This window comes from Mya arenaria, chromosome 11 (assembly GCF_026914265.1).
Source record: "Mya arenaria isolate MELC-2E11 chromosome 11, ASM2691426v1".
NCBI lineage: Eukaryota > Metazoa > Mollusca > Bivalvia > Myida > Myidae > Mya > Mya arenaria.
The window spans coordinates 6,474,873-6,496,053 of record NC_069132.1 but is presented as its reverse complement, the minus strand read 5'-3'; the positions used below and the strand labels follow the sequence as shown (position 1 = coordinate 6,496,053).

Sequence of the window (21,181 nt, the reverse complement as noted above, 5' to 3'; positions counted from 1 at the left end):
TTATTATTAAGATAACTACACAATACTTGTCAACAATACCATCTATAAACTATTGTTGTTTGTGAACTGTTTTAATTGCTCAGAGAAATCTAGTGAGCTATATCTCATTTCCATCCACAGTTTGTTCAGCTATTCACAAAGAAGATGCCTTAGAAATAACAATGAATATTATATATAAAGGCATAATGAAGGAATAGTTTGATATAAATTTCATGTGTATTATAAAAAAAAATATATAACAGAAAATAGAACATTTTCTACAGGGGAAAAATTTGATGCTTCCTGCTATCACGCTGTAATGATTGTCTTCAATTGCATTCAATAATAGAGTTAATAATAAGTTAGCCATGGTATTCATTTATTTATAAGTGAAAGTGAAATTACGTATAAATACTAATGGCTAAACGGAGGAAATGTGTTCTACGGTGTCTAAAGGACTGGTCACATCGAACCCCCGACGCATCTGTGCAACGACACGACAGAACATTTGAGCAAATCGTGGGTCACACAGGGTCGTCGCAAGACAATCCTACGAAATTTTGCATGTTTGTTGAGTTTTACCAAACAGTAGGTAAACAACAACATGTAAAGCAATGTAGGAGACGCAATTTGTTTTGAATGTACTGCCGGAAGTCATGATCACCTCTATCTCTGACATATGAAAACTACGCATTACAGTAACCAAAGATGTCATTCACTCCCAATACACATATGTTATCATTGTCTTATCAGTTCCACGGGATATCTATCTGTCATATAAGTTATTTATTGCCAATTAAACTATAATGTCAGGCTAGACAACATCATGATGATATCATCACAAATGGCCATACCTTCCAAAAAAACTCAACATGGCACATGTTCACTTTATAGAAAAACGCGTAATAGTGTATTAATCACATTGACGCCGCTGATGTGTGCATAACAGTATTAAACACGCAAATAATATAAATAGCAGGCCCGGTGTGACAGAGTGTTCATGGAATATATGGACTACATCGAATTATAAAAATTAGTATGCATTCTATTCAATTACCCACAGCGAAGTTGTTTATTGTATTGCCTTGCGGAACAAGGGAATGTTACTTCAGGGAACGTTGCCAAAGCTGAATATTCCATTGCTGTCAAAAACCCAGTCTCAAACAAACAGATACTGCATGTTTATACTTCATTGTATGTTAATGTATTGATAGTTTACAAAACAATGACCTGAAGCACATACACGTTAGTCATTGATACCTGGTCGAGGTTCTTGCCCCGGAAGGCGGTGTTGAAGGGCACGGTGACTGCTGTGTAGAAGGTGAGGACGAGTATCACCCAATCCCAGATGGTCTTGAAGAGGCAGTAGTGAAGAATGATGTGGGGCGGGGTCTTGGGGGCCTCCAGCCGGTACTGTGGTAACACCTCGGCGTTCAGGTTCATCATCTGACGGGCAGGGAGAAGTAATTTATTGTGGATTTTCACACACAGACACAAATATACTATATATATATTTCTAATAAAAGGCGACAATGTTTACCATTTTAATTTGCACGGAAAATGGTCTTGAACAGGAATTGTTGTAAGTGTATTGTGTCTATTTAAGGTTTAATCAAACAAAACCGCGTGTCATCCATGTCATTTGTGTACCTTTCAAATTATTGTACTCTATTGTTTGTTCTATGGGCTGGGTTTATTTAAGGGAATCTGTGTTTACACAACATCAGTGAAACATTGCATAATACGGTACATAAATACAACCTGGATTATCGTTGATTTCTGAACCGTTTATAGATTTTTTAATCGATCTCCTATCTTTAAAAGGTTATATTTATTGCAGCCATGATGGTTCTCCGTTAATGATTGTATGCTTGATGTTTAACATATTTGTTATCTTTCGATATTTGTATATACTTAGTAAAGAGAACATAAACACGTATAATTACATATATTTACTTGTTTATAATTAGTCACAGATTTATAGTGTATTTTACAGGATACAAAAATGTGACTGTATTAAAGTAAAATAAACAAATGTTATCAAATATTCCATGCAGTTCTAGTAAAACTAGGCAAATAAAGTGTGAGTGTCATCTAATATGATATGTGTGTATCAAGAAAAACTTCTACAAGTACAATGTAGGTATGTTATTTATTGGTACTTGTGTGTGATACATTCTATTGAAGACAATACACAAGTGTGTATAGTCGTGTATAGTCGTTACTTCTATTTATGTATGGCGATATTCTATCATTCAATGGTACAAACTAATAAGCGTGAACAAAGTTAACTTTCTAAATCAGGAAATCGTGAACTATAACTAAGTGCAACGTTGAATATGAAGTATGAATGTGAAAAAGTGATGGACAGGTAATGTTACAGAAAATGCACAATCATCATGATTGTACATATCATTTCTATGTGAACTAATACAGCCAACACAATTGACAATATAACAGATTTGTCGGAAGTGGTTATTTGATCTTAATACCTATCATTTTGCCATAATAGCAAAATAATGTTTAAGGAGAACGGATAAAATTATGCATAAGCACTTTTCTGTCTGTCAGCTGAACAGACTGTTATGATATAGTATGACAGTATTTCAGAAAGGTGTTGTAATACGACAAGTGTTTGGATAATCTAATCTATCTGGCAGTTGGTGACATTTATTAGTGGCATATGTAGTTGTTTTCTTTTTTAGCAAGAGATGTACTTATAACATATAACTTCAAATAACGCAGAAAATAAAATACGCAATAAATGCATATATCACGCCTCCAACATGAAAGACGCAACGCCATTGGTCCAGGACAAGTCACGTGGTGACCCTATATTTTTCCATATTGGGTCACTAATCTTTATATCGTATCAAAATGGCGTCTATTTTCTGATTCCGATGAATAAAAGTAACATTTCCCAGATAGAGTTGGCCTCTTGATTAATGTAGACAGGATGTCGATCAATCGAAACAACTCGGCAATCTCCGGCATGCTTCGGGAAAGTCCTCGTATAATATACGAAAATGTGATGAGGCCGCTGGCGATTTACTCAATTATTGTTACGTCTCGTAAAGAAGCAAATTTACTGAAATGAGTGATTTTGATTGGTTTCATTAGTATACTTTGGAGAATTTTGAAATAAGATTCCAATACAAAGAACAACAGCTTGATACTCTTCGCCATGTTTTCAATTTAGTATGTCCCTTGACGGTTCAAGTTGAAAACATGATTTTAGAATGGGCGTCGCCATGATGGATTATTTTCAAAGACCCGTATTATTTCCTAGGTTAAATCTGTTGGATACTGGCCGGTGTGTTTTGACTGGTTGCAAACGTGATTTATACGTTACGGGGTTAGTAGGTGACCCGATATGAGATATACGGGGCAGGGTGAGAGCTCCTACTAACCCCGTAACCTACTAGTATAATATCGTTCAGTATAATTAAATGGCATTTTGTGGGTGAGCTCATTTCCTTTAAATGAAGATACTAGTGTGAGGTGTTTAATTTAATCTTATGTGAACACATTTAGAACTACTTTTAATGTGTGGTGTCGCCATGATAATGAAATGTATGACCACCACAGACGCCATGATAATGTACTGTATTACAACCACATACGCCACGGTATTGTACAGTATGTGTACCATATACGCCATGATAATGTACTGTTTGACTACCATATACGCAATGATAATATACTGTATGACTACCATAGACGCCATGATAATGTACTGTATGACTACCGTAGACGCCATGATGATGTACAGTATCTACCATAGACGCCATAAAAATGTACTGTATTACAATCACATACGCCACGGTATTATACATTATGTTTACCATATACGCCATATAATTAACTGTATGACTACCATATAAGCCATGATAATGTACTGTTTGACTACCATATACGCCATGATAATGTACTGTATGACTACCATAGACGCAATAAAAATGCACTGTATAACTACCACTCGCGCCACGGAAATGTACTGTATTACTATCACAGACGCCGCCACGGTAATGTACCGTATAACTATCACAGACGCCACGGTAATGTACCGTATGACTACCACAGACGCCATGATGATAACCGTATTACTACCACAGACGCCGTGATAATGTACCGTATGACTACCACAGACGCCACGGTAATGTACAGTATGACTACCACAGACGCCACGATAATGTACTGTATGACTACCACAGACTCCATGATAATGAGCTGTAAGACTATCACAGCTGTCATGATATTGTACTGTATATCTTCCACAGACGCACTACCAAGGACGCCACGGTGATGTACTGCATAACTACCACAGACGCCACGGTGATGTACTGTATCACTATCACAGACGCCACGGTAATGTACTGTATCAATATCACAGACGCCACGGTAATGTACTGTATCAATATCACAGACGCCACGGTAATGTACTGTATTACTATCACAGACGCCACGGTAATGTACTGTATCACTATCACAGACGCCACGGTAATGTACTGCATCACTATCACAGACGCCACGGTAATGTACTGCATCACTAACACAGACGCCACGGTAATGTACTGTATAAATACCACAGGCGCCACGGTAATGTACTGTATTACTAACACAGACGCCACGGTAATGTACTGTATTACTAACACAGACGCCACGGTAATATACTGTATTACTACCACAGACGCCACGGTAATATACTGTATTACTACCACAGACGCCACGGTAATGTACTGCATTACTACCACAGACGCCACGGTAATGTACTGCATTACTACCACAGACGCCACGGTAATGTACTGCATTACTACCACAGACGCCACAGTAATGTACTGCATTATTACCACAGACGCCACAGTAAGGTACTGCATTTCTACCACAGACGCCACGGTAATGTACTGCATTACTACCACAGACGCCACAGTAATGTACTGTATGACTACCACAGACGCTACAGTAATGTACTGCATTACTACCACAGATGCGACAGTAATGTACTGTATGACTACCACAGACGCCACAGTAATGTACTGCATTACTACCACAGACGCCACGGTAATGTACTGCATTACTACCATAGACGCCACGGTAATGTACTGTATGACTACCACAGATGCGACAGTAATGTACTGTATGACAACCATAGACGCCACGGTAATGTACTGTATGACAACCACAGACGCCACAGTAATGTACTGCATTACTACCACAGACGCCACAGTAATGTACTGCATTACTACCACAGACGCCACAGTAATGTACTGTATGACAACCATAGAAGCCACGGTAATGTACTGTATGACTACCATAGATGCGACAGTAATGTACTGTATTACTGTATTACGACAAAAGACACAATGTATCAAAACCTACATTTTCTTTAATCACTTTAGTTTTAATAAGAACATATAAACGGCAATTAAAAATAATTAAAGTACATTGAAGCAAGCAGTAAGCATTCAAGTACCTCATTGACATTCATCTGTAATTGTTCAATAATACATTTTAGTTTCATGACAGAATACCGAATAAACATATCAATTATGCAATGATGCCTAACACTCAAAATGTTCATACAATATGTCCACTAAACAAATCTTATGAAGAAATGAATCAATTGCACATGTTACAAGACACACTAAAGACACAAATATATGGACATAAATTTGCAACATTAAACGTTTTAAAAACGTTTTAAAACATAAGAGTGGATTTATGTCTCATAAGGTAACAAGCGATATTATTATAGAAATATATTGTAGAAAGTTTACATAGTAGCCGGAGCGCGTTGTTTCGTTATGCAATATTCTCTATATTTTCTGTATTCTTTATATTCGCTATATTCTCTATATTATCTATATTATGAAATTCTTCTTATAATATACTGTTGTAATATCCCAATTATGACGAAACATATGATACTTGGATCTAGTTCATAACACACTCACGGATAATGGGGAATCAGGAAGAAAGACGTTTAATAATAAAAGTCAAACCGCAAAAACAAATTTACTACCAAAGTATATTAGAGACACATGGTTTACCAATAGTTCTCAACAACAGTTTCATACTAACTATAGCTATCAGTTTTAGATCGGCAAATCTATTTTGAAATACAGTTATGAAGTGAGTTCCTATTTTAATTCCAGTAGTCTCTTTTAAGGCTAAAAAATATAAATAAATTAAGATATTTCTAAAGGAAGACAATTTTAGATTTAACTGCACGTTCCGAATATTTTTTTAAACAACAAAGTCAAATGCTTAACAAAAATCTGTTTCTATAGCGGTGATAGAGCACTGTTGTCAAGAACTTGATTGGTAGCCCAGAGAACGGTGAAGCGTTCTACTCACGTTAGCTATCTGTGAAGGGCGGGAGGTCTCGAATTTCATGCTGGGAATGCTCGAGGAAAACTGGAGAATCGTGGATCGGTTCCGGGTCACCGAGCGCGCCAGTCGCGCGAACTTGCTCATGCCTAAAACACGAGAAATGGCATTAAAACAGGACCACGTCAACAACACGCCCTTATTCAGAGTGTGTATACCATGTGATAAATTGCGTCATAAATGCAACGTCGGAAGGCAATATTTTGTTTTGAATGAAGACTTTAAACAAAGATTACTCTTTCATTATTTCTTCACGATTTTAAATGAAAAATAGCGCAGTCTACGCCGCTTACGGAGCCACGCCTTCGGTCTTTTACCAGAGTTTGATTGAGAGTTTAGTTTCTTAAAACACTTCGCCAAACCTTTTCACAATATGGCCGTCTGACGGAGCACTGTCAAAACATTGTTTTGGAAACAAGTTTGTCGAAGTGTTTGATGAAACTAATCACCTTACCAAACTTCGGTAATAAAACCAAGTCGGTGCTCTTTAAGCGGCATAGACTGCCCTTTGTTTTATTTAAAATGGTGTAGTAATAGAAAAGTTATCTTTAAGTCTTCATTTTAAGCAAAATTTGCCTACCGACGCAGCATATATGACGTAATTTATCACGCGGTATACAAACACTGTTATTTCTCGAACAATATTTTAACATGATCAAGTTAGGCAAACTATTTTTTGTTTATGTATATGTTGCGTACTTTTTCCTCCCTTTAAAGAGTGTTGAGACTTTGAAGGGGCACACTTATCTTTAATGCATTCTTATGTTAACCTCATTTAACTTTAATGATCAAAACAAAACCAAAACCATATGATTTGTGTACATATCAAAACATTAGCCTTTATGAATGGGTGTTTGCAGTCTAAAAGCTACGTGGCCACAAAATGCCTAAGAAAACAGGCGCCAAAATATCGCTATATATTTTTTATCTGTACACACAACTCGTGCTTTTTTTAGTTTTGATCAATGATTATATTTTGCAATGAGTCTAAACTTAGACTCAACATTTGATGCTAAACAGCAAAAACGGTAATTGTTTATTTTTGTTCAGAAACGTTTACCGGTTTGTATTTGTTTTTGTACTGTTGTCTTAGCAATAGTAAATGATAGTGTGTGGCAGATACCTATGACATATCGGAATTGATTTTTCTAGTCACTGGGAAATGTTAAATTTTATACCCTTTGTTAGGAAGGAAACCCTGTATGTAGCCAATAAGCTACTTCAATAACGGTTTTATAACACGATATTCAGGTAAACATTTTTCCACAGTTCCATTGTTAAAGAGGCGGTTGCAATTCCTTCGGTTTTGGTTCCTGTCTTGAATAAAATCAACAATGGTTATGACATACCTCTTGCATTTTCGTCCTCTATTGGCTGTTTAAGGGCTGTGATGTCTTTGAAGGTACATAGGATGAGAATAACCTGATCCTTTTCGTTCCGGATAGGAGCCATGTTGAGCAATAACCACAGAGGAGATCCTGAAAATATAACATTAACGGCCATGTTTATAATGATAATAGGGGCCATGTTGAGAAATAACCAGGGAGGAGATCCGGAAAATATAACACTAACGGACATGTTTATGATGATAAAATTAGCCTTGCTGAGCAATAACACAGAGGAGATCCTGAAAATATAGCATTTACGGCCATGTTGATAATGATAATAGGGGCCATGTTGAGCAATAACCACACACGAGGAGATTTTGAAAATATAACATGAACGGCCATGTTGAAAATGATAATAGGGGCCATGTTGAGAAAAAACCAGAGAGGAGATCCTGAAAATATAACATTAACGGCCATGTTTATGATGATAAAATTAGCCTTGCTGAGCAATAACACAGAGGAGATCCTGAAAATATAGCATTTACGGCCATGTTGATAATGATAATAGGGGCCATGTTGAGCAATAACATAGAGGAGATCCTGAAAATATAGCATTAACGGCCATGTTGATAATGATAATATTAGCCATGTTGAGCAATAACACAGAGGAGATCCTGAAAATATAGCATTAACGGCCATGTTGATAATGATAATATTAGCTATGTTGAGCAATAACACAGAGGAGATCCTTAAACATAGCATTAACGGCCATGTTGATAATGATGATGTTGAGCAATAACACAGAGGAGATTCTGAAAATATAGCATTAACGGCCATGTTGATAATGATAATATTAGCCATGTTGAGCAATAACACAGAGGAGATCCTTAAACATAGCATTAACGGCCATGTTGATAATGATAATATTAGCCATGTTGAGCAATAACACAGAGGATATCCTTAAACATAGCATTAACGGCCATGTTGATAATGATAATATCAGCCATGTTGAGCAATAACCACACCCGAGGAGATCTTGAAAATATAACATGAACGGCCATGGTGATTATGATAATAGGAGCCATGTTGAGCAATAACCACACCCGAGGAGATCCTGAAATTTAACATTAACGTTCATGTTGGTACTGATAATATGGGCAATGTTAAGAAATAACCACAACAGGGACTTCTATGTGAAGTTTCACACTTGCGTTTTCCTGTTATCTTCGCTATGTGTGTGAAATGTCTGTATTCGAATGATTTTCTATCAACTTTCTACCTCATTCGACACGTGTTTGTGACTGTCTAACAAAACATTAATTAAATCAAGCCCACAAATAAATAAGGGAGAGGGGATGTGGATATCACAACATTTTGTCTCTTTTTACATAACAGAATTATGCAGGACTCTTGTCATATTTCCATTATTAAATATGTTTTCAGTAACCTTATGACGTATGTTTTCATTCCCCTGGCTGCCGTTATGGCATTTTGATATTAATAAATCATGCTTATGATATCAAACGACCCTGCAAATGATAAACTAATAGCACTGAAACACTGATACTGAAATACACTGCGAAGAAATGATATAGATCGAACAACACAACTTTCGCTCATTTCCACAAGAACTGACAGTCACACAAATCGCTCTAGGTTTTCCATGAAATAATTGACAGCAGGACTAGATGAAAGCATTTCGTCATATAAAATATTCAATATAAACCCCACATAAAACATGACTACAGATTAACGGAGCCATCCATGTATCTTAGCGTTAAGGCTCATGCATCCGCCCAATGGAATCAAAACAAAAAAGCATGTGATTTGTTTACAACTTTACACATAAAAATATTGGCCTTCATAAAAAAAAATTCTCCAATTTAAAGCAAAACACCCAGTTAAAAATGCCCTAAAATATCGCGTATATTTCTATCGGTAAAATAATAAAGCATTAGAATAAGGAAAACGTATTTGCATAAACCTATATTGTGCCGCTCTGAAAACCAAACAGCAACAACAATTAAGCAAATAACAAACACCATTTCCATGTAGTAACGAGAACAACCGCCCAATTTCAATTCAGTCTTGATTGGTTTTATAAAGTGAGTTAAATAGAACCTCACGCATGCGCAATCGCTAGTCCAGATGCATTCGTGAGTCATTTTTACTGACCACTAAGAAAGTTCGCATTTATTGTTGGTCTTCTTTAATAACGATTAGTCGGTGTCGAGCTCCGTATTGTCTGTCGACTTTTAAAATACCAAAGATAAACATGAGCTATTACAAATAGTTTGATCGACTGTGGGTATCACCAGAGATCAGATATCTAGACTAGTAAATTACATATTGCCGGATATGATGCTATTTAAACTAGAAGTATCATACAATGGTGTTTTTTAAATTAAAGTTTCAATCAAAAATTGTTGATTATTCCTGGAGGTTTAAATATGGAGTACCTTGAACAAACTCAGCAAATTAGAATCAAGAATTATGTCTCTTGCGCCTACAAAAGAGGAGAACAATTTAATTAAACGTCCCATTTGTGGCAACAATGATAAAGGAATCGTATACTTCCTGTCTGTAAAAACAAATTGGTTTCTTTCTGTTTCCTTGACGATTCTCTTTCTGCTTTGTTCGCCAAAACTTGAACATATGACTGTAATGACTGTAATGAGAAGTTCATTGAAATTAAAGTGCAATTTAAGAAATAGTTGAGGGCTATAAGTTTTCATCTACTAAAACAAATCTTATGTGACGCCTTTAACCAGTTTTGTGTCGAAAGTTTGTGTTGTCTGCCGGCCTAGCCACCAGTGTAAATGTACCTGATTAATAAATCAATAACGGCTGACGGCTGATTTACAGAAAAAAGAACGGTGAACTGAAAAACACTGCAATTGGACAGAATTTAAAGATTGAACACTCTATTTACCGATTTATGGCAAACTTTGAGTTTCTTCGTACTTCTTACCGCCCTTTCAAATCCAACTCCTTAACCGCCCCTGACTATTGCTTTTTAGATCTGAGGGTTCCAGTCTAATAAGCATTGAATCATAAATCTTGATACGGATAATACGCTTTCTTCTCTGAAAAAAATATTAACTCGAGTCGTGAATTGTGACTTACAGACTGCTTTTTGTAATGGCGGTGTTTCAGATTGGATTGAAATTAACACTACCTCAGAAGTGTTTACATTTAGCATCGACTTGTAAGATTTTCTCACTGCCACCGGAATTTCAACATCTGTCAACATTAATTAAAATAAACACATCTAGCGTAACACTCTTAGCACATTGTAGGCGTTTTACGTTTACAAACACAGCTACATATACAAACTATTACATTGTATAAAACTGAAGGATTATTATAGACCGAAATGTAACTTTTGACACGATAGTAAACAAATAACGTCAAGGAAAAAAGGTTCGAAATGATCAAAATGTCATGTGCAAAATATTAAAACTTGTTAGTATTAAAGTACTCTTTTAGTGCATGAACACTTTAAAAGTGAGTTAAAAAAAGGTTGAGTGATTCGTCGCTAGCACGTAAAGCAGCTGGAATGTGAAAATCGCAGCGACTGGGCGGTGTAGGCTGTTGAAATTACCATGCTCCTGTTGGTACTTAGTAAGGATTGCCCTGTCAGACGGACCCAAAAAAAGACAGGATCTACTACATACTAGTAGATGCATTCGTATATGGTCTCTTATCACAATACTTAACTTCATCGGTAGTGATATATAAATAAGGCCTATAAAGGCCATACTCACTGTTTTTCTTATACAGGAGTATCTCGACTTGCTCCTGTCTGAGATTTTCGAACGCCTCCTCGAGTTTTTTGATGGTTGCCTTGTCAGTGAGGTCACCGTACATGAAACTGCACGTGCTGCTCTTCTGCATGACTTCCGCGCGGTTGTAGCCAGACAACTTGCAGAAGCCATCGTTACAGTACACGGTTGGATAGTCCACGATCCGAGCATTTGCCAAGATGAAGCTTGAATCTGCAAGTAGTAAGTTATGTGGCCATAAGGTATTAATAATAATAATGAAAAAACAGGGAGCATAGTCATGTCCGTATAACAATTATATAAACAATATACATATCGGATAAACGTATTGCTTGCAAATGTTCTGCGTAGGCCATGCTTATTTTTCACCCAAAACATGATCAAATGTCTTGAAATAAAACAAACTATGCAATGGGAAGATTGTAGAAGAAACAAGACAAGGCGATCCAGTGCAATGTATCCTTAAATCGAAATACCTTTTTGTTATTATTTCTAAAGAGTTCGAGCTTTAAAAGACTTTAAAAAGAGACTTTATTTACATACATTGAAATCATTCCTTGGTTGAACTGAACATTTGTTATCAATAATGCCTTTTGATATCATGAAAATGCAATCTGATGTCATAACACTTATAAAAACTAGCATGCGGGCGTCTGTAATGTATTTTGAAGTATTATCTCGGTAATGTATGGTGATAGCTAGAATGTGATGTGTGTGGTTGAGGATTCACAAACCAGTTTAGTTATTTCCTCCGCGTGCTTCGCGTATCGGTCAAAGAGTTACACGGTAACACACTGTTTTTATGCAGACATAACTAGACCTGGCATATTAACCACACATTTATCATCAAAACACCTTTACTGGAACGAAACATATGTAGACTGAGCATGTAGTCCAGTGTCTTCCTAAAATGCAAATTAAACACAAGTTCAACTTGACTGTTTTAACCGACTGCATTCCATTCTGGTAAGGCGTAAACATGATTGTTTGTTTTCACTTATCCGAACAACCCTATATTTTCGTTTTATGACCTTATTATACACTTTGTTTAGTCGTACTGTGGATTTTTTTCCCACAATTTCCTAAAAAGTGTGCATTAATTTGAGTGAGCATGATAATATTTGACCATTTTATATTTAAAACTTCCTGCAATAATGATATACCCTGATATAGGTCGGTTTGATACAGAATCCCGGTTTTCAAAAAAAAAAAGAAAACAAAGTTATGCTTACCTACCAATCCTGTTTTTGTAGGTTGTTAGTGGAAAGTGGAAACAAAAAACTTTTGTTGCCATACCATTGTAACTGTAATGTGTGAATCACTAAAAAACGACCAATCTAAATATTTTCATGATAATCACAACTAATGTGTTCATATATAATTGAAATTTGTGACACACAGTGTGTATGTCCTTGTTTGTTTAGCGATGTGTTTTGGCAGTGATATTGAACCAGTAACTAGAGAGTAGTCATTACCATGATGATGGTCTTGTCCTGCTCTAGGAAGTCTCTGATATCTTTGGAGCATGAAGCTATTATTATATTCAATTACGGGGTAATTTGGACTGTATTACTATTGTTTTAAGAATTTGCAATAACGAACATTTTAGTCGCATTAAATGTTTTATGATGACAGCAATTATGGTAATATGTAAGTGGTGACGGCGGCGGTTGATGTGGAAATAGTTTTTAATTTTGGGATTAAACAAATCAAAATGAAGGATTATAATCACATAATGTTCAGGTTCTCCAGTTTGGTTACCATTTATGGCTTCATTTTATTTCATTTTACCTCAGTTTTAAAAACATCCTGACAATATATACAAATAACTAGTCTAGTAAGGACGTCCATATGTTATGTTATGGACGTCACATGCTGCGAACACATTTTCTCAGAGAAGGAAGCACATGGAAAAGAATCATGCATGGAGGTTTATCAGTATATTTCGAATATATAATTAATTCATGCACCATATCCAGAAAAGGTCATTACGAAGAATTCCATCTCAAACTCTGTTTAGCTATCATAATCATAAATATTTAATCTTATTGACCTTCATATCACAAAAATCATGAAGTATTTAACCGTAAAATAAATTTTATGATAGAAATGAGGGCTGTTAAGAAGTTCATGGACCTTTAACCTAAATAATTATGCTCTTCATCTATAATATTTTAATTGCGGTACCAGGTAGACCAACCTTCGATAGCATTATTGGCTTTCCCATAACATAGGGAAAAGTTAGGTACACAAAATCACGTCAAGCCGTGTTTTAGATGACAATGAACTTTTACCCATGAAGAAAATTCGGGTAGGTTTTTATTTTCTAAATAACAATTACTATTTTTATATTATATAAACATCACAATAATCGTTTTTTTATATAAAATAATTCCATTTATGCGCCTTACTGAAAATAGACTTGGTTGAACGTCGATATGCCAGCAGTTTATTTCCACTATTAAAGCTGTACCTCTATGTTGATATACTAGAACTAGAACTTGTCAAAACAATCAATTAATTTCACACGACATTTCATTGGTTCATAAGGCGATACCTGAATGTGCGTGTGGTTTTTTAAAAATATATTCATAAATAAGAGGTGATGAACTGGATTTCATTTAGTGTTAAGGGATAAGTTATGGATGAGAAAAAAATGATCTATACCTCACACGGTGTGCACTGCCTTAGCGTTGCATTTCCTTTGCTCATTCTAAATGTTTAACAACATTTGTGTTTATATTGTCCAAAAACTTGAATAGGAAATAACATTTAGAAGTTATTAAACAAGTCTAGAATTAATTGAAAATACCTAGTATCATTGTAATGAAATGAAAATACAAAGAGAAATAAAATGCAGTTATGGTAAGATGTTCAATATATTGCACCCATTTACATCTGGCGAGACGAGCGTATTTGTTATCGTCGATTGCATGAGCACGGTGAATATGCAGTAAAATTCCTTCCTTGGTTTATGACGACTGACATTAAATATAGATTGATTTCTGGAACGAAATGCCAAAACAAATATTGAAACTGAGCCTTGCCAATATCGGAAAATGGTTGCTTATTTCATTATATTTAATCTGATTTATTCCTGTCATTGGCAGCGACCAGGTCCTGCTAATTAGTCTATTAATTCTCGATATGTACCCGGCTTTTAGCGATGTCTAAGACTCTTGTGACGTAAATGCTGTTCGCGTTGCTAGGCTTTGTAATACGCTGCTATAGTTGGAAAGAAATATAATTATTGTATTGATTCGTAACCTCCTTATTCAGGATCATTTGATCTTTCTTTTCAAATTGTCACAATTTTGCTAATAACATAAGTTCTAAATATGTCAAGAGGAAGACTTAAATTATTTTGATGCCTGTATAGTTTCCTCTGCGATTGAATGGCTCGAGTGTCTTTCAACGGCTGTCTCGTCGAATGGATGTTTCGATGAAAATATGCCAGCCTAATGTAGGCAAAAGTCACATATAGGGGAGAACAGCTGCAGGTGCTATTGAAAAATGAAATGGTTGGGGAAAGAACGATTATTACCTATGATTAATGTACTAAAACCATTTATCTACTTAAACAACTATCTCTCCCGGTGAGACATCGACTGTGGTATATTATAATTAATGTTCGGTAGCCATTCACACACGTTAAACCCATCAAGTCAGCGCTAACAATGCAATACCTACAGCATACAATGTATTCTACCTCCGGAGAAGAAACGACAGTAGACTCAATGCAAAGCATACAGTATACAATGTCCTCTACCTCCGCAGAAGACACGACAGTAGCCTCAATGCAATGTCTAAAGTATACAATGTCCTCTACCTCCAAAGTAGAGACGACAGTAGACTCAATTCAATACCTACAGTATACAATGTCCTCTATCTCCGGAGAGGAAACGCCAGTAGCCTCAACGCAATATCTACAGTATGCAATTTCCCCTACCTCCGGAGTAGAAACGACAGCAGACTCAATTCAATGCCTACAGTATACAATGTCCTTTACCTCCGGAGTAGAAACGACAGTAGACTCAATTCAATGCCTACAGTATACAATGTCCTTTACCTCCGGAGTAGAAACGACAGCAGACTCAATTCAATGCCTACAGTATACAATGTCCTTTACCTCCGGAGTAGAAACGACAGTAGACTCAATTCAATGCCTACAGTATACAATGTCCTTTACCTCCGGAGTAAAAACGACAGCAGACTCAATTCAATGCCTACAGTATACAATGTCCTTTACCTCCGGAGTAGAAACGACAGCAGACTCAATTCAATGCCTACAGTACACAATGTCCTTTACCTCCGGAGTAGAAACGACAGTAGACTCAATTCAATGCCTACAGTACACAATGTCCTTTACCTCCGGAGTAGAAACGACAGCAGACTCAATTCAATGTCTACAGTACACAATGTCCTTTACCTCCGGAGTAGAAACGACAGTAGACTCAATTCAATGCCTACAGTACACAATGTCCTTTACCTCCGGAGTAGAAACGACAGCAGACTCAACTCAATGCCTACAGTATACAATGTCCTTTACCTCCGGAGTAGAAACGACAGCAGACTCAATTCAATGCCTACAGTATACAATGTCCTTTACCTCCGGAGTAGAAACGACAGTAGACTCAATTCAATGCCTACAGTATACAATGTCCTTTACCTCCGGAGTAAAAACGACAGTAGACTCAATTCAATGCCTACAGTATACAATATCCTTTACCTCCGGAGTAGAAACGACCGCAGACTCAATTCAATGCCTACAGTATACAATTACCTCCGGAGTAGAAACGACAGTAGACTCAATTCAATGCCTACAGTATACAATGTCCTTTACCTCCGGAGTAAAAACGACAGTAGACTCAATTCAATGCCTACAGTATACAATATCCTTTACCTCCGGAGTAGAAACGACAGCAGACTCAATTCAATGTCTACAGTATTCAATGTCCTTTACCTCCGGAGTAGAAACGACAGCAGACTCAATTCAATGCCTACAGTACACAATGTCCTTTACCTCCGGAGTAGAAACGACAGTAGACTCAATTCAATGCCTACAGTATACAATGTCCTTTACCTCTGGAGAACAAACGACAGCAGACTCAATTCAATGCCTACAGTATACAATGTCGTTTACCTATGGAGAACAAACGACAGTAGACTCAATGCAATGTCTACAGTATACAATGTCCTTTACCTCTGGAGAACAAACGACAGCAGACTCAATGCAATGTCTACAGTATACAATGTCCTTTACCTCCGGAGTAGAAACGACAGTAGACTCAATGTAATGTCTACAGTATACCATGTCCTTTACCTCCGGAGTAGAAACGACAGTAGACTCAATGCTATGTCTACAGTATACAATGTCCTTTACCTCCGGAGTAGAAACGACAGTAGACTCAATTCAATGTCTACAGTATACAATGTCCTTTACCTCCAGAGAAGGAAGGAACGACAGTAAATTTCTTTAGTCTGTTATAAAAGGATTAAGCTAAGCTCACTATTTTTGTTTTTCTGTAATTTGTGTTATATTTACTTCTTTAAGATATTTCAGACCGTCTCCGTGGCCTTGTGGTTAAGCGTCCGCCTACGGAGCGGGAGGTCGTGGGTTCGATCCCTGGCCGCGTCATACCGAAAGACGTTAAAAGCTGGTACAAGCAGCTCCCTTGCCTGGCGCTTGGCATTTAAAGGGTAGTGCTTGGGAAAGTGGTGTACTCAGTACTGGTTCTACCCAGGAAAGTTGTATCCCGTGTATCGGTGCTTTACACCGAGCACGTTAAAGAACCAAGAGGTCTCTTCGCAAAGAGCTAGGGTATCGCACCCGGATTTCTTGTATCTCACTCTGTTTCTTCAAGTCTTCCAATGTCTGGATTTGACTGCGAATTGCTGTCACTTCTATCTCATGTCACTTATGGCATTTAAACACAATTTAAGTCGTGATGGCGTCACGGCGGGGTCAAGCCATAATGCAGCCAATGGGCGCGGGCAGACCTTGATAAACTCAAATAAACAAACAAACAGACTTCAGATATTGATAAGCCTTTAAATAATCATAATAAACCTGATTTCATTAATCAAAACGAAATTTAAGTATTATTTTGGTTTATTGAAATAAGAAACTTAAGCCTGTCAACCTGAAGAAGTTTCGAGAAATTGAGGCCAGGCGATTAAAACCCCACACACAGAAACAACAATTGTATTATCTAAAATCGTATCATTGATATCACTTTGATAAGGTGTATACTGTTAACTGTTATGAGATAGTTTGAATGCTATTCTATTTTAGATAATCTAGAACGGTTTAACCGACAATTACCATTTTGGAGCGTCTAAAATGCAGACGTTAAGCGATATGAAAGAGCGCAGTTTTTATAAGAAGTATGCTCATATTTTGCGAAATGAAAGTAACAAATAAATGGATTTTTGAATCATCAAATGTTGAAGTAAGCTGATACGCTTCTATCGAAGCAAAGGAAGAACAAATATTAATAATCGATTGTCAAATATTAGTTTAGCGTTCGTTTTGTTCAATTTTGCGACGAGGAGTCTCATTGACTAAGAAACTCAAACGCACTGGAATTCAGTGTCGCCAATGTGATTTGAGTACGAGCGGACTTAAACAAATTGTATCAAAGAGCGAACGTATTATGGTGCGAATACATCAAGGAGCAAACGTATTCAGGAGCGAAGGTATCAAGGAAAAAACGTATCAAGCAGCGAACGTATCAAGTAGAAACGAATCAAGGTAAAGACGTATCAAGGAGCAAGCGCACAAAGAAACAAACGTATCGAAAAGAAAACGTATCAAGGAGCGAAATAATCAAGGAGAACACATTTCAAAGAGCAAACGTATAAAGGAACAGAAGTAAGGGCATATTACTTCGATATCAAGACAAAAGCAGGTCGACTGTGCATGCGTATCTGTTAATCTGACGTTAAATCGCAGTCTCGTCCACCATGTTTGCAATCCCCGATGTTATTGTAGACAAAACTGAAATAATTGTTTTTCGAAATGGCGGTCCTTGGAGAAATTAATAAAATTGGGATATTCGTTGCACAAGAATAAACTTTGCTTTCCTGTATAAATATAGATCAATTGTTAAAGCAAACGCGTAACTGTATATCCTCAAATGAAATTAATGGAGAAACATAAAACATAAGCAATTACACGAAGATTATTATATTCTAATATTATCAGATTTTAACCAACATTAGAAGACCACATTAAATGATATACTCATATATATACTTATTTATAATATACATATTTATATCTATATGAAGCTGTTGTATTTACGATTTTGATACATGCAATGATGTTTTGTCTTTCAGTAAAATATAAATTTATATCACGCCTCCAACATAAATGAATCAACGCCATTGGTCAAGGACTGGTCAAGCGGTGACCCCATATTTTTTTCCATATTGGGTCATTGAACATATTCATATCGAACAAAAATGAGGTCTATTTTCCGATACATGCATGAAACATTTCCCATAAATTGATCAATAAAAAGAGGTTGTCGACGTGACTTACGTTACAGGTTACCCCGTTACTTATAATATACATCCAGGACGTGACTTACGTTACAGGTTACCCCGTTACTTATAATATACATCGAGGACGTGACTTACGTGACAGGTTACCCCGTTACTTATAATATACATCGAGGACGTGACTTACGTGACAGGTTACCCCGTTACTTATAATATACATCGAGGATGTGACTTACGTTACAGGTTACCCCGTTACTTATAATATACATCGAGGACGTGACTTGCGTTACAGGTTACCCCGTTACTTATAATATACATCCAGGACGTGACTTACGTTACAGGTTACCCCGTTACTTATAATATACATCGAGGATGTGACTTACGTTACGGGTTACCCCGTTACTTATAATATACATCCAGGACGTGACTTACGTTACGGGTTACCTCGTTACTTATAATATACATCCAGGACGCGACTTACGTTACGGGTTACCCCGTTACTTATAATATACATCCAGGACGTGACTTACGTTACGGGTTACCCCGTTACTTATAATATACATCCAGGACGTGACTTACGTCACGGGTTACCCCGTTACTTATAATATACATCCAGGACGTGACTTACGTCACGGGTTACCCCGTTACTTATAATATACATCCAGGACGTGACTTACGTCACGGGTTACCCCGTTACTTATAATATACATCCAGGACGTGACTTACGTCACGGGTTACCCCGTTACTTATAATATACATCCAGGACGTGACTTACGTTACGGATTACCCCGTTACTTATAATATACATCCAGGGAAGCGAAATAGCCATACATGTATATTAATTTATTTGTTATGATTTATAGATGATAAGATATATATGATATTTTACATTGCTTGCTGATGAGTATATTTGTATAATATATGCATTAATTCTTCTGTAAACACTGCAATTCATTTCGCCTCATGTGCCATGTAGTTTTTCTGTAAATATATACTGAAACTATGAATATAATTGATTACTGTTTACCAAAAAAATACTTTGTTTTAAGTGGGCGTAACTTGAAGGCGCAACCTCACCCCGAGATTCTTAAATATATGGTGGCATGTATGAGGGTTCCCCCTCAAGAACATTTTGGCTATTTAAATGCTGAAAGTTGCTTTCATGTGTATTATATTCATATAATTTCTCCGATATTGTAAAAAGGTCCGCGCCCTAAAGCTGATAGTGAATTCCTTCGCGATTGACAGGTAAATGTATCACGTGCTCATGATAAATGGATGTTTAGATTTAATTGGTGTAATGGCAGAACAAGATATGTTCTACCTACCAGGTTGCAGCAAAGATAATAGAAGACTATGTAGTTCTATCGTCCCAGGAAGTAGATATGTTAATAGCCTGCATTATCAAAATAATTGCTTAGAAGTTAAGAATGAGGGGGCACATAACGCGAACATTTTCTCTAAATGTCAACAGGCAGCCCCGAGACCCACACAGGCGGTTTGGTTATTGAATTGTTTTAGAACCATTTACGCGACATGAAAACCTCATTACCCCCTGTAAGAACAAGAGCGGTGAGAGAGAGTGAGAGAGAGAGACGTGGAAGCGAACAGATCGAATCATATCGATTCTTATCCCAGGTAAGGAAGTTTTTGAACTAGATATTACCTTCATTAATTGGTTTGTATTCGTACATGGGCTATTTACTGAGAATCATGTGGTTTCTTTGTATGATTTGGTCAAACTGCATGTCTTTATATTTTACTGGTGATATTGGAATGCTTTTATAAGGTCTCCTAATTTATATGAACATAGTTTATATATAGTTCGTTGCGCCTTTGAAAGAAGTTAAAGAAAGTTCGATTTCCGATTTTGCCATAGAAAATATTTTTAAGCATACTTTGTACGTTGAATAACAGTCTTCTTAATCGTATTCTATTCTACAATGTCATTGCCCACGTATGGTGCGAGATGTGTGATGACGTCCTCAGACGGGTGTCAAATAAAGCGCACACTATATGACAGTAATGGAGTTTATCTTTTTGAGTCGGACCCTTGGGACATTGATCTGTTGAAAATCGGAACTCTGCCGTGTACAAGTATTCGTCAAGCGTAAAACTGGCGTCTCAATTGCATCTGTTTATCATGGTGAATAATCTGCTGCCACAAATAAATTATTTATGTCTGATTCAGAT

At 36.7% G+C, this 21,181-nt stretch overlaps 1 protein-coding gene across 2 annotated transcripts in view; it reads right to left on the bottom strand.

Annotated features, from left to right (window-relative positions):
- The window catches only part of LOC128209366 (potassium voltage-gated channel subfamily H member 1-like), a 48,655-nt gene that overhangs the window by 20,263 nt on the left and 7,211 nt on the right, over positions 1-21,181 (bottom strand). For both annotated transcript variants that reach the window (XM_052913385.1, XM_052913386.1), the window contains 4 exons: positions 11,465-11,695; positions 7,719-7,847; positions 6,337-6,458; positions 1,240-1,425 (listed from right to left, as the gene is read on the bottom strand). In XM_052913385.1, the coding sequence (XP_052769345.1) occupies positions 1,240-1,425; positions 6,337-6,458; positions 7,719-7,847; positions 11,465-11,695 (668 nt within the window). The remainder of the gene's footprint in view (positions 1-1,239; positions 1,426-6,336; positions 6,459-7,718; positions 7,848-11,464; positions 11,696-21,181) is intronic.